At 43.8% G+C, this 15,548-nt stretch overlaps 1 protein-coding gene across 1 annotated transcript in view; it reads right to left on the reverse strand.

The window, feature by feature from the left end:
* Nucleotides 1-8,285: 8,285 nt before the first annotated feature.
* alk (ALK receptor tyrosine kinase) overlaps nt 8,286-15,548 on the reverse strand; it is a 197,952-nt gene continuing 190,689 nt past the window's right edge. The window contains exons 25-28 of the mRNA XM_078289347.1: nt 12,605-12,706; nt 12,109-12,243; nt 10,854-10,944; nt 8,286-10,764 (exon numbers count right to left, since the gene is read on the reverse strand). Of these exons, the coding sequence (XP_078145473.1) occupies nt 9,640-10,764; nt 10,854-10,944; nt 12,109-12,243; nt 12,605-12,706 (1,453 nt within the window). The 3' untranslated portion in view covers nt 8,286-9,639. The remainder of the gene's footprint in view (nt 10,765-10,853; nt 10,945-12,108; nt 12,244-12,604; nt 12,707-15,548) is intronic.

Here is a 15,548-nt window from a genome sequence, read left to right on the forward strand (position 1 = left end):
TTCACTTGCTATCTGATGCCTTGGGGCTCAGCCCAGTCAAACCTGAATAAGCCTTGCTGATGGAGTGGCATTGTTTGCTGACCTGCAGCCTGAGCACAAAAAAAATCAACGCAGCAACAATGTGCACATAATTTCCCCTTAGCTTATGCATTGAAGGCGATGTGAGTGATCCAATCTATTACGCCTTGATCATGGAAGAAATAGACATTTAAACGGACCCAAAAATCACATTTTCCAACCATTATGTGGCACAGATCTTTTTGCTGTCTTATGATTTGGGTTTGTATATTTATGGAACCAGATTTGTATGGATGTGTCTCAGATCTGATATTTTAAGTATGGACGGACAGAGCTGACTTTTTTTTTTAGCCTTAACAGGAAAAATATGGCTAAAGTACAGCCAAGAAAAAGGAGCAAGGAAGCAGTGTATGCACATCCAAACTCTGACCAAGAGACTGCTACCAAGGTGAGAATGAGATGAGAAAATATGTATCTGGAACGCGCGTGGGTGTCTCTACTTTGAAGTTCAGATGAGTCAATGGAGCACCACAAAGGACTCCTGTCTCCTTTCGTCATGGACAAACAGCCTTTCTCAAGGAAAGGTCTAGCGATAATGTCAAGATCAAATTAAATCCGAATATCAGTAGGCCTTTTATTATGCTGATCATCACAACAGTACCAATGGAAAAACAGTCAATATTATTATAATGACCACAAACTGAGCAGCAGGGGCCTCTCTGATGGAAAGATGCTGCGATTAATTTATTTCTGAGCATTTGTGTGTGTGATGCATCCTTCTTTCTGGGTGTGGCACAGTTGCAAAATATGAAAGCCTTGTGACCTTATTCATAAAAATGCACCTGGATTTCATCTTCAGTTTGATTTTTAAACCATCTCTCCTGTTTCAGAACAGTAATATCTCAGATTTCAAAATATCCCTCCATAGACGCACTTTCTGTACCGTCTCAATTTCTCGATTTCTCAAACTCATGTAAGCAAGTTTGTTTACCCGCTTCATTTGATGGCTTGTTGGCCTTTCTGGTGTTAAGATGCCTGGCTTACTCTCATATTAAATGGGTTACTGTAACTTAGAAACATCATACTCCTTTTGCTTTTGGTTTATGCTGTCTGCACAAACCGTTATGGGAACATTTTGATGTCAACAAAAAACATGGCAGTGAGCAGCACTATATAATATTACTATTACTGTATTTCCCCTCCATTAGAAGTAACCTACTGCTCAGACAAAGACAGGCAGCCGAACCTTCTCATACTCTCTTGCTGGCAGACCGTTCTATCGGCCTCTATTCTGTTAATTGGTTTATTCATGGGAAGAGGGATGCTCAGTTGCAGGATATCAAAGATGCATGTAAACAGTTTAACCCGAACAAGGGCGTAACTACAGTATGGCCGATAGCCGGGTCGCTCCGTGCATGTTAACACAGCCGCTGATGACGTTCACCTGCAAAATGAGCATTCCCTAAGTGTGCATGGCGTGGTAGTTTTGGGAGAAGCGAAGACAAAAAATGCTTTGCACCTGAGACCTTCGGAAGCGGATGACAGCTAAAATCACGCAGCCCTTTTCCTCTCTGCCAATAACTCTTTGTTGCCATGGCAGCCAGCAGTCTGTCCCCTGTTTTCACTCTGAACTCCTAGATGCTTTTATTCTGCTCTGCTCTATTGAGGTTATATACACTTGTGTTTTAATAAGTTTACGTGTGTTACAAACACACGTGTGATCAATTTTAAAATAATTTGGTTCGATTTTTTGTTTTGTTTCATGTCAGTGTCAACAACAGTCTCTCCACTAGCAATAATGACATTTCAAGAAACACAGATGCTATGATTATGATTAGACTTTTAGTTTATTAAAATATATCTGTAGCATGGAGCCTGGTAGAGGCACCGGTGTAACATTTGCTAGGCAGCTAACTTGACTGCTAGCGTTAGCAATTATCAGTGCAAAGAAAGTGTTACAGTTGCAGCTTTTCTTGTGCTTAAAAGTTAAAAGCACAAGAAGAGCTGCACAGAACATGAGCCCTTTGCAAGGATTTCCAGAGTTGGTCTAATTGTCTCCGAGTGCGCTGGGTGCTGGGTGCAGGGTGCAGGGTGCAGGGATGGCTCCTTTGGAATGGGATGCAGCCCAGGACTCGAGCACTGCAACACTGCCAAGAATACCAGACTGCCTCGTACTGGCTGATCAGCACTGCCTCTCCAGGTAAATTTGGACACCTCTCATTATCATGGTTGACGGACTATTTGCTCTCTGCACCTGCCAACCGATATGTTAATCAGTAGTGTGACATCTTCATCATCATCATCGCCATCAGCTGTGACATTTGAGCCATCATGTGCCATATGTGTGACATCTGTTGCATTAACTGAAGGTAGCTCAGTACAATTGGTCGGTGATGGAGGTGTGCAAGGTCAAGGATTCAACCCCTGGCTTCCACCAAACATCACACTGTGTTGGGTCCTTGTTGCCGATGGTGTGAGCGCTTATGTAAATCACCCGATGAAAGCACTGGAAACACAGCTTGCAGAGAGCTCAATTGGAATGAGCAAAATCTGAGGAAACACAAAGTCGTAATTCTGACCTCTGCCTCCCTGCATTCTGTGTGGTAACAGATCTTTGTTGTCTGAAAAAGATAAGAAGACAAATGCATGGTGGGCTGACCTTGGATGTAGCTTATTGAGATAAACAGATACTTGTGATGCACCACGCTGCCGGTTTGAATCCTAAAACCTTGTATTTTACAATGGCTTTGTTATTAGCAGTGTGAACACATGTATAAAAAATGTGATGAATGCAAAAACAGAAACAAAGCTCAGACGTGTCTCAGTGGGTAAGTGTTTAGTTGCACTATCAGCACCTGATATTCTGAGTGTAGAGCTGAACCCTGATGGGAGACAAATGCTCTTACTAACCATGAAGTAAAACACTAGTCTGCAATTTAACATGATGGATAAAGGCTGCTGGCTCCAAACAAATACACTTTTTTACACACTATACAGTGCTTAACGATAAAATATCAAAGAACGTGAAACATACAACATAAAACAAGTAAATACAAGATAAAACAGTTAAAACAAGGCACCACAAGATAAAAGGTAAGAATACAGAGTAAGACAATGTGAGGGTAAAGACATCACATTAAAGCAAGTCTAGGCTCTGAAGGCAAAAGCTCGATTGCCCCTAGTCTTAAGCCTTTGAAACAGCCAGAGGGTCCTGTCTGAGGATATGAGGCTGTGCACTGGCTCACATGTGTGATACAGCCTGGGGCCAGACCTAACCATGCTTTACAAATGATCAGTAAAATCTTAAAATCAATTCTTCAACAGGAATAAACGGGTAACCAAAATGAAAGCATGTATGTACTTGCTAAACAATAAAAATGGCTTAGTTTTGGGAATGGTTCTCAGCTGAAGGAAGCAAGACTGCAGCACTCTCTTTACCTGTGCATCAAAACTTAATCCAGCATCAAAAATTACACCCACATTTCTGGCAGCTGACTGAGTGCAAAGTTCATTATGAATCTAGTTAAAGATATTTGGGAGGCCAAATAAAACTTTCTGATTTATTTCATTGAGCTGCAAACAATTTTATGACATCAAACACTTTGTCATCAAGGCATTCTTTGAGACTGGCGAGGCTGTTAGAGTCAATGGGCCTCATTCACGAAACGTGCGTACGATCAGATTTGATCTTAAAGTGTACTTACGAACGTTTCCACGAACATTTCGGCATTCATCATTTTTTTTCTTACCTGAATTTGTTCTTTGGTACGATCAAAATCTACGTGTGTTTGGAAACATGCGTGGGGCATTACGCATAAAGTGGTTTCTGCTTAAAATGCCTTATTCTTTAAGGGAAATCTATTAAAGCAGTCCCAGACCTCATATCAACAACAAAATGTGTTTCAGGCCATTTGTAAGCCTGGTGATAATAGCCATATTAACAAAGCTAGGCCGATATGAACAAATTCATAGGCAATTCTATTCAATTGGAAACATGAGTGATTAAAGTGATTAATTAGTATCGTATATATATTATCATATTATATTATTATATTATTTATTGATCAATAAAGTTCTATCTTATCCTACCACAGGAGCAATAGACTGTGCACATCAAAGCACCGTCTCCAAACGCATTTCCCTATTTAAATCGCAAACAATAACACACCATAAACATTAAATTAATTTGTGACGCCAACCTAAACCTCCTACATGTGGTTTCCAGCTGTCCAGGAGGGAGCCGCGACTCGGTGCTGCAGAACAGCAGGGTGCCGTGCGTCTTGAGCAGGTGCTGCTGGAGACGCACGGTGCATATAGGACTGAATGGAAGTTAAATTAACCAGAGTCTCAAGACTAACTAGTTTGTCTCTAGGTGATAGAGGTTATGCCTTGACCACATTGCTAATGACACACCTGACAAACCTTCAGACCCCTCAGCAGAGATCATATAATTATCATACGTGCACTCGCTCCGCCACAGAGCGAGCGCAGCATACTGAGCTGGAAGGCTGTGATGAGTTTGGACACCGCAGGAAGAAAGCTCCTGCCAAGAGCTACAGTCAAAACCAGCAATTTTATTATAAAGCCTAAAGTCTGAGCTTACCATCAGATGGAGATGCTGCTTGAATTAAACCAGTGTCCAACTCCGCTGATGACTGGACACCTGACAGCACAGTCTCCATATTATTTCCCCAAACATTTTGGCAGCGCCCTGCCGTCCGCCTGGAGCTAATAAACTGCATCTATTTGGAGTTAGACTATCGCCCTCGCTTTTTAGATTCTAACTATAAGTCAAACGGTTTCTTTTTAATTTAATTCAAGGTGTGTGTTTCTGATGTTGCAGCATTGACAGTATCAGTAATTTCTTGCCATGTTTTCTTTCTCAGTTGTTGTCACTCCACCGCTTACACTTTTAAAAAGTATATATATTTTTTTATCTCCCGACAACAACACTTCTATTTCAGAGTTTGAATTTTTCTTCTTGGGTCCGTTTGTCATTCTCCACCACTCCAGTAATGCTTTCCATTTGCGCACGACCCTTCAGACAGCAGACCTTTTATGGAGTTGCCAGGGCGTCTACCTATGCTAATCAGCATCAACAGGCACGCGCATCCAATTAAGGAAGAAGTGGCATTCATCATCAGATACACCTGGAATACGCAAAAATCGAGACTCTGCGCATGCTTCATGAATCCCACGTTGGTTTAGCTTAGGCATGTTTCTTAAGAACAAAAGTAAGAACAATTTAAGAAAAGTTGAGGCCCATTGAGATGGTCGATATATCTGTGTGTCGTCAGCATAGAAATGAAAGGAGACATTGTGCAAACAGATTATATGGCCAGGGGGGAACATGTTAATAGAAAATACGATGGGGCCTAAGATCGAGCCTTGAGGAACTCCGCAGGTAATGTGTGCTGACAAAGGAGAAGAGTTTCCAATAGTGACTGAGAATGTTAGGTATGAATTAGGTAGAACTACGTATTAGAGTTAGGTACAATGATAGATATGAGCCAAACAACTTAAGTGCTGTGTCCTTGATATCAACCCAGGATCTGAGGCGTTGAAGTAACATTCCATGGTCAGCAGTGTCGAAGGCTGCACTGAAATCTAAAAGGATTCAAATGGAACTGACACCCAAATCTGCTGCAAAAGGAGTTTGTTAGTTACTTGAATGAGGACAGTCTCTGTACTATGCATTGCTCGGAAACCGTAATGGATTTCAGACTGTGTTGACTCGTAAAAGCTAATAGTTGAGTTGAGACAACTTTTTCTAAAATCTTGGAAATACAAGTTTGGAGACTGAAGTTGCTCGGTTTTAAGTGATCTAGATTTGTTTTTTTACGGTGTGGTTGAACCACACCAAGCCAATGGGAAAATGTCAGTTACCATAGAGCTATTAATTATTGATAAAATACCAGAACCAACTGTAGACCTCTTTAAGGAATTTTGTAGGAATAACATCAAGAGGTGGAGTAGTGGGCTTCATACAGGATATAGTTTCTGAGAAATGGGTTTAAAAGAGCTAAGAGCAGAGCAGATATGACCCAGCCAGGGGGAATGATCTGGAGCCTTATTTGCTCAACCTTCTTTATAAAAATTTTTTCAAACTTTTCACAGTTTTCTGGGGAGGCTTCGTCATGCCTGGAGGAGGGAAGCTTAAGGTGAGGAAAGAACTCTCTGGCATCTTTAACCGCCCTGATATCGTCTCCTGAGGTGTTTAAAAAGACCTGTAGCCTACATGTCCTCCATTTTCATTCACGCCTCCTACACTCTTTAAGGCCCGGGTGTTGTCATTGAGCCTTTTTATTGTTGGATGTGTGTGTTTTTTTTTGTTTTGTTTTGAATTTGTGTTCTTGTCCCTGTAAGGGGCAACAGAGTCAAGGACAGTAAGGCACATACTATTAAACAGGGAATAATCCTCAATACCTCAGTATAGGACAGCAAATCTGCAGTGGTTAATGGTAGAGCAGCTGCTGTAAAAGCCTCAGAAAACTTTGTAGCAGACGTGGAGTTGAAAAGAGAGACAGGGGTGGGGTGGGGTAAGAGCATTGCAAACAACAACACAGTCTCAATGTTATAAAGAGCAAGACGAGAAGACTACAGTAGGTCCCGTGTGTGTCCTTTAATATGTGTAGGTATCCTGAAACTAATGTGTGCTATGTGGAGATTTCCTTGAGACAAAATGATATAAACAAACAGCCACACTCACAGACCAGCTGTGTTGCTGTTTTCACCTCTTTTCTAAAGCTTGTTGTCAAAACGCGAACCGAATCGAAGCTCCTCCCGGCCCATTCAGTAGCTGTTGTACTTGGGCTTAACATGAGACAACAGTTTGGACAATTCTTGAATTAACTTATTGTTGTGCTTGGGTGGTTACCAGTAATTCTAAAACCACAAGACATTTCAATGACATTTAAAATTCCCACTTGAGGGGGGCAAACATTTAAAATACTTTGTATGAATGACAGCAAGATGCTAGATACTAGGTTCATCTAGATGGCCTAGGTTGGTAGAAGTGTGTGTGTGTGTGTGTGTGTGAATTCAGAGGAGGGAGAGGGGAAGGGGGGAGGGGGGGTTGCTTTAATTAGAGGAACAGAATCACCCTGCCAAGCCAAGTCTCTGTAATCATAAAAAAAAATCAAACTTTAAAAGTAATAAAGTCATGGCAAATAACATTTATTTGATAGGGATCTTGTATTTAACAGCCAAATCGAACCCATTCCTGTCGGGACAGGGTGTATTACAGATGCTTGGGGATGATAAAGAAGATTACTAATGTTAGCAGCCAAGGTACAAAACAATGAACGACCTGCTGTACGTCTTACGCTAGGAGATGATTGTGTCTATAAAATTGAATCACCAGTCCTATCTTGGTTAATGTGGTTTACTTGGCACCAAATCCAAAATTCAGTGCAGTAGACAGCAGGCAGACGCTCAACAGTCATTATATAGTAATTTATTCATTTTGGCGAATGTCATCTGAAGGGCAAATTACAGCTTTTACCAGAGTCATAGTACAATACTTTATAATTACAACATTTTACAGGTGCAGTTCAGTTTGTCTTTTTACACAAAACGATGGAGATGAGCCGTGAAGGGAACACAGAATTATGCATTTAACACAGGTACTGGAGAGGAAGCAAAATACTTTTCTTTAGCCGTTATTTGAATTGCTCATTGACTTGGCCTACAGAAATGCATTTGTCTTTATCAGTCAGCGAGCGTCATGACAGGCGGCTGTGACCTGCTGTACATGACAGCTTATCGCCGCTTTACGGCAGAAGGACTGACACGATTGCCAAAAACAGTCAAGCAAAGCAGCAAAAACTGACACACATGGTCATCATTCTCTTAAATATCAACACTGCCGCGCTTATGGTGTCATTTGATAGATATATGTAAGTGTCCTTGTTCAACGTAAAAAGCAGACTTTAAACACAGACGAGTGTTAACACCATGTGTGTGACAATGGGTGTGTGGGTTACTTCAGCAGAATGAGACTCTCAGACTGGTCCCTTGGTTTCATTCACATGTGGATCACAAGCAGTTTGTATTCAAACTTTTCACTCCGACTCATTTATATTCCACAACAGTCATCCTATAATAGAAAAGATAAAATATGCAAATTTTGGAACGTTGAGTGCTTTGAGATAGCAATTTGAAGGTTAAGATCGATTCAGCAATATCCAGTACTTCAGTTTCTGTATCAAGCCAAAAAGGGGGAAAAGACGTTTTTTTTTTTTAAAAGAAAAGAAATGAATTAATAAAAGGTTACTGAAGTAAAGAAAAGCCTCAGCTTCACCATCTGAAAGCACTCTTTCAATAGAATGAATTTTTGAACAATAGAAGAGTCTGTGGAACAGTAATTTCAATGGTTCCAGGGGCCACAAGTTATTACAAATCCTCAGCGATAAATGGAAAGCTGAACTCCTGATTGCTGCTGAGTGGCTCGTCTTAAATCTCAGTTTTTATTGTTTGTCAAATATCTCTCCAACACCCTGTATTTATCCATCTACTCCACCATCAAAGCACAGACCCGCTTCCCTTAATTAGGATGTATCAGTTAGTGTTATGACACACCATCCGGCATATTAGGAATTGATCACTCATGGGATTGTTTTAATTTTCCTTGTTCGCACATAAAAAAACAACAACTAAAAATCAATTCCCTGCGGTTTAAAAAGCCAAAATGAAAACCAGCTGATGTAAAATGAATTTTGTTTGGATTTTAAGAAGCATGTCCATTAATAATTTATAGAGCCACTTCCAAATAATAAATAAACAAATGAATAAATAAACAAGCAGGCAAGCAAACATCAACAAACACATTGTTTTTTTTTTCCCAAATCTTTTTTTTGTTTGTTTGTTTTAGTAAAAATGTCTCTGGTAATCCAGTGTCCAATTGTTTGATATTCTTGAAAAATAGTCTGATAGCAACTTATTTATCACGGTGTGGAATCCAAAAGGAAATGGATAAGGAACAATGTGAAGGATCTGCAGTAGAACACACATGTGGCAGCTGGAGAGAACTTAGCAAGTGCTACAGTCAAACTGCTGACCAAAATATATGATCGAGAGTCTTAAATCTGCCAAAATATAGAAATCTGAGTCCTTCTAGTGTTCCATTGTCATACATGAAAGACTGCTTTTGACATCCGCGGCAGTCAATGAACAAGTGGCAGACATAATACCAGATGGAAGGTTCTCCCCAAGTCCTCCCGTGTCATGACAAACTGTATCTCTCCATTCAACTGCTTTCTTAGTATTCTCACTCGGTCATAATCCATCCAGAGTTGAAAAAATACATTTTTTTTTATTCTTAAAACTAGCCTATACTCTACATAGCTTGCCTCCCAAAAGTCTTTTAGTTCTCTAATGTGCTTTTGGTGATTTCAACACACCTCTGAGGTTCTCATGGGGAAACGACTGCTGGACTGATCCAACTCTGGTTAAGCGAGACCGGTTCTCTCTGAACTGGGGGAAGAAACCAAGATAGTGGAGCGGTAGGTAATGGTGGTGTAAAACGGTCTCTGTCCTGACACAGTGTTTAGTGCTGTGCTTCCTGTACACACAGTCTGCAAGACAGGGCCTGTAAAAAGACCGGCGGTACAGGCATTTGGGCTAAAGCACCGTGGCGTTGTGGCCCTCCATCCTGGGCAACCTGGGGTCCTGCACCGTCCCCATGGTGACCAGCAGAGGACGGCTGTCCTCGGCCATGCCCGAGCGGCCCAGGGACACCGAGGCGGGAAGGGAGGCCCCCCTCTGGAGGGGGGCGGAGGAGGGGCCCGGCGGCGGCGGAGGCGGCGGGGGAGGCGGAGGGTTGCCGTGGGCGGCCTCCAGCGGCAGGCCCTGCTCCTGGTAGCCGTAGCCGATGTTCCCGCAGGGGAAGCGTCGCAGTCTGTAGAGGGGAACCGGGGGCAGGGCGGCTGAATCTAAAAGCAGGGGCGACTGGGCAGCGGGAGGTGGCGGTGGGGGGAGCAGGGGTCTGCACAGGCCCTGCTGCTGCTGCTGCTGCTGATGGTGGAGCAGCTGCAGTTGGTGCTGCTGCTTGAGCTGATGCTGGAACTGCTTGTGCTGGTGCTGGAGACCCAGAGCACCTGCCGCCTCAGCCACCGTCCGTCCCACATGCTCCTGCCCCTCGCCGGGCACCCTGCCACCTCCTCCTCCCACCCCTCCCTGCCTCTGCTGCTGCTGCTGTTGTTGCTGCTGCTGCTGCTGCTGCTGCTGCTGCTTCCTCTGCTGCTGCTGCAGGAACCATGAGCCGTAAGTAGGGTTCCACAGACTGGTCGCCTTCCCGCTGCGGCCGTCCTTCTCCGCTGGGTGGCCCTGGGTGAAGGCCAGGTTGACGTGGCCCCCCTCAGAGCCGGGCTGGGTGGAGACGTGGGGTCCCTTGGCAGTGAGCGCGGAGGTGGCCGTGGACGTGATGGTGCTAGTGGTGGTGATGGCGGTGGAGGTCTGGGGGTGGGGCTGCTGGTGCTGGTGGAGGTACGGCTGGGGCTGGGGCTGGGCCGACATCGGTGCTTTGGCCTCCGACGGTGAGCTAGCCAGGAGAGCGGGCTCCCCGCCTCTCCGGTTCTCCTCAGTGGGATAGGATGGAGGCGGCGGCGGACCCTCCCCATCGGGCGTCTGCGCGTTCACCAGCAGGGTTGGAGCTGAGGGGTCGTCAGGGCGCATGGGTACACGCTCCTCCTCCTCCGGGACGGGTCCGTACTCTATAGGCAACGGCACGGTCACCACATCGGGGTCCTAAACGAGATAGACGGTCAAAAGATCAGGTTTCATCATTGTATTTTTAGTGGGACCAGTACTGGTTCATTTGAGTTCTGCTCAGCTACCTGTAAGCAGTAGTCAATCCTCTCCAGGATAGTTGAGAAGTTCGGCCTGTCCTCAGGCTGGTGCTGCCAACTCTGAGTCATTATACGGTACCTGAAATACACACACGCATAAGTAATGCATACTTAATTAAAACATTTTTCTCTCACTTTATACAGAACTAGGTAAATCCAGAAGCCCACCAGCACCATCTCTCCCACTGCTGTAACATTTGCCAGACTAAACTCTAATATCGTTTTAAAAAACAACACAATTTAGTAGTTGTTTTGATCGCTTCAGGTGGAATTCAAGTATAACCTTCCCCCAGTTTGAGTGACTGCCTTAAGGGGGGAAGTGCAGATAAAGTGAAGAATTGTTAAATCCAAAGATATTTTTTAATTGCTGGGCTGATTCAAACCAAAGTTGCTGTTCTGTTAGCAATCTGTGTGTCCTGTTGTGAGGCAGTTTCACAACTTCAGATTAATAGCGCCACACGGGGCTGTGTTTATTTTTTCAAAGAGAGAAGAAAAACATTCACAAAGAAAATGTGAGGCAGGTTGCAAAGCGATAGGGAGAAGTAATCTGCAAAGCTGTGGCCAAGGGGAGTCAAATAGAGATGTGAAGGATAAAAGTTCCATCGTGAGCTGCGAAATCAGAGAGAGGCCAAAATGTGGCTGGAAACTTAGTGTGTGTGTGTATCTGTGTGTGTGTGTGAGACAGAGATAGAGGGGCGGAGAGGCGGTGAGTGTGTGCATGCATCTGCACGTATAGGTTTTATAATAGAGTTCACCAGAGAGGGGATATCTGAAAGACAGAGTAAAAAATACACTATGATTTGGAAACGGCTTATAAGCTCCCTATCAGCTCCCCACGGACTTCCTCCAAATTGAGAAGCAAACATGAAAGAAAATGTTACTTGTGGTTTGCATACTGAGAGCACTGAGAGTGATCTCCTGCAGCGATTGTTAAATTTCTCCGATTTCGTTTTGGTCACAACTCGGATCCGTGTCAATATCAGGAAATCATCAGAGCCTCTTAAGTCAAGGTGTGCCTGCCCCATATTAATGTGTTTCTGTGTTTTCCAACAGTGGTACTGGCTGCGTGTCGACAATAAATTGCCACGATGTATGTGCCACATACATTTGAGCATCTTTCCTTCCTTGTTTATGTATTGGAGAGGCTTAATTAGACCTCATGGGATCAAATTTTCCTTTTTCATGCCGTTATGTGCAGCATGTGCATGCATATACCGGAGTACGCATGTGCATCTGCACTTACACTGGCCCGGGGCAGTTTTTGGGAGGGTCCATCCTTCCGCCATTGGTTACAAACTCCAGCACTTCCTGGTTGCTGCGGCTTGGATATGGCATGTAGCCCAATGAGAAGATCTCCCACAGCAGAACCCCAAATGACCTGCGGGACAGAGAGAGAGAGATGATGATTAGAGAGATTTGTTACAAAGAGAAAGAGAGAGAGAGAGGGAGAGACCTAGGACAATTGAGCCATAAATTAGAAGCTTCATCAGAGCTGAAGCGCTAAAGAAAGAGAGGGGAGGACAGGAAGGAGGGAGAGACAAGGGAAGAAGTAAAAAAAACAACATATGGCAGGGGAGCAAAGGAGTGGAAGGACGGAGGAAGGTAAAAGAGATTGACGGAGAGGGCAGGTCGGGACGGCAGACGTCTAGAGAGTGAAATATAGGCGGGAGGGCGAGCTTCATCCTCGCTGTGGCTGCTTAATTAGCGGAGGGTGGGGTGCCGGTGGGAGGGACACTCACCACGTGTCTGTTTTGGACGTGAAGATGCCCTCCATGAAGGCTTCAGGTGGCATCCACTTCACTGGCAGCATGGCGCGTCCACCCTTCCTGTAATAGCTCGCCCTGCACACACACACACACACACACACACACACACACATATAAATTAATATAAACTAATTATTGCAGTACACTGCAGAGATACTGGGTAATGTGGAAGATAGTGCAGGGTAAACCCACCAAGACTCAGTTCACCCACCTTTTTATTTGGACAAAAGAGTTCACCCACATTGAAGTAAATCTCTGTGATTTAAATTCATAGTATACATAATTGTAGGTATTATCAAACCTGTGTAACTTCTATGAAAATAGGGTATTTTAAGGAAGAAAGGCATAAATCCATGCGTTTTTGAAAGTAAAATTGATTTTTGTTCAGAACGGTGCTTGTTTGCCTTTAGATGATCATTGACAGGAGGTCATATTTTACCCACCTCTTTATTTACCGCTATATCTCTGTGTGCAAATACTATGTCAATTATCACAGAGAGGTAGGAGATAGATCAATACGTAAAGCACTCCCAAAGAAGAGTGACATACAGAATAAAAGTGGCCACAAATCAATGAGGGAGAAACAATCCAACAAAATGAAACAAGGGGTGGGAAAATGGAAAAATCAAAACCACAGTAGTTCACAGAAATATTGCCATGGCAACATCACAGCCCTCAAAAGCAGAGGCTACTAAAAAAGAAAAAAAAAAAATTCTCACATCCTGCAATTAATTCACTATTTGACACCGGCTCTATCAGCACACTGATCCAATCACATTTTCACCACCCGAACACGCGGCCGTCTGAGAGGGACCCTCTAAGAGCTCCTTATCTCGAGGGGAGAAAAGAGGGATTTTTCACCGGGCTGAGCCCAGTCTGAGCCACTTTTAATGCTGTCTAACTCTCGCGTTGGTAGAGAACTTATCTGATGTGGCCACTATCTGATCGTCGCCGCCGATAGCGGTCTCCGCCCGGTTCATCTTACCCCGCTCGAGGCACGCAGTGAGGACAAACACGAGGCGCGACGCCGCCCGGCTCCCCCCCTCCATCTCGGTGTCCGCACACAAAAACGCGTGTCTATCAAGATCCAAGTTAAGTGATGTAAGCTTCGTTTGAGATGTGAACTGGTCTGGCTGTGAAGGGGAAAAAAAGCATCTTTTGGCATCGCTTGCTGCAGAGGAGTAAATGTCTGCGATTTCCTGACAAAAATGACTTTCTAAAATGTTAAGTGCTTTATAATAAATAGAGCGGCAGTAGCCTTTAGGTGAGGAAGGTCTCCGGTTCAAACCTATTGGGAATGACTAGCGCTCTATCCTCCCTCAAAAACTACTGCCGAGCTGCCCATGAGCAAGACACTGTTCTGTGGCCACCAGTAGAGGACTGTGGTGTACTGGGCAGCTCCCAGTGTGAATGTGTGGAACTGTGTCGAATGTGAAGGAGGGTGTTGCTGGAAAATGGCACTGTGCTCAGTCAGCTTTCCCTGGAGAAATCAAGATGTATAAAAACAAAAGCCAGAGAAAAATACCAGACACCAATAAAAAATAGGGTTACTAAAGAATAAAAAAGCGCAAATGCAACATGAATAAAGCAGGGGAAGACAAACAAAAAAGATGAGTTTGGCTCTGGCAGCCTAAGCTCCTCAGATAGGCCGTCCAAAGCCTCTGGGCTTGGACAGCATCGGCCCAATCGCCTTTCGTCTTTAGCCTAAGGTGCCTGAGGATTTCTGGCTGCCCTCCGGCTCATGAGGGGTTAAACGATCCAAACTATTGCTAGAAAGCCAGACCTATTCGTGCCTTAAAAGTAATCTGTAATCTGTCAATTCAAACAATTGACAGGCAATGACAGGCAACCAAAGAGACCAAACCTAAGACAGAATTCTGCACAATCTGCAGCCACAGATCGAGGCGAGAGGATATAAACGTGTCCAAGACTCTGTGTCATTAAAAGACAAAAAGCGATCAGGTCTTTGCAATGTATGAACCATTGAACCACTATGATGCCTACGTGGATCAACAAAAACTCCTAGATCCAGGCCTTATATACCAACTCCAAGGACTGAGAGACAACTGCATTTGTCTTGAGATGTGTTCAGGGCCAATAACAAGAACCTCGGTTTTGGATCATTTGGTTTAACTGAGAGATAAAGCAGCGTCTCCTCAGTGCAGCGATGAAAAGAGATGTTTTGCTGAAAATAATATGGCCAAAGGGGAACATATACAAAGAAAAGCGGATCCACCTAAGAACTGAGCCTTGAGGCAACTTACACGTAATCAATGAAGCAGAGAAAACGATCACTAGTCGAGACAGATATGGTAAGAGCCGGTCTGAGGCAGTCACAGAGATACAGAGCCATTTCTTAAATCTATTAGAATAACAATCCATTGATGGTGACTCAGTTAGGGCCCTCGTCTCGACATTCATATACAGCTGCTGGCCTAGGATCGAATCCTGCCAGAGTCTTCTCCCTTACTCTACTTTTTCTTGTCTATCTCAATAAAAGAAAATACTAAGAGAAGTGGACTGCTCTCATTCAAAGCGTGCAATTAGATCTAATAGCAGTAAGACTGAACGCCCAATGGCTGCTGCATTCATCAGGAGAGCATTAGTAACTCCCGAGAAAGACGATTTCAGGAATATGGAGTTTAAAAAGAAAGTTTGTTATTCCTCCATTGTAATGCTCTCGCAGAAACCTTCTTTTTGGCCTTGGCAAGTGAAAAGCATCTTTAAAAAAAAATATATGAATTGAACACGTGAAACTTCTACCGGCTATTCAGCCTGTTATCTATCCATTAGAAAATCGTGAAATGTTTTGAAAAGGATGAGAGACAGTGAAGAGAGCAAGACTGATAATCCCTCAATCAGTGGATCGGCCTATTTTTTTAAAGCATGGGGTTTATGGACATATTTATTACTACTG

Source organism: Centroberyx gerrardi, chromosome 17, assembly GCF_048128805.1.
Source record: "Centroberyx gerrardi isolate f3 chromosome 17, fCenGer3.hap1.cur.20231027, whole genome shotgun sequence".
Classification (NCBI taxonomy): Eukaryota; Metazoa; Chordata; class Actinopteri; order Beryciformes; family Berycidae; genus Centroberyx; species Centroberyx gerrardi.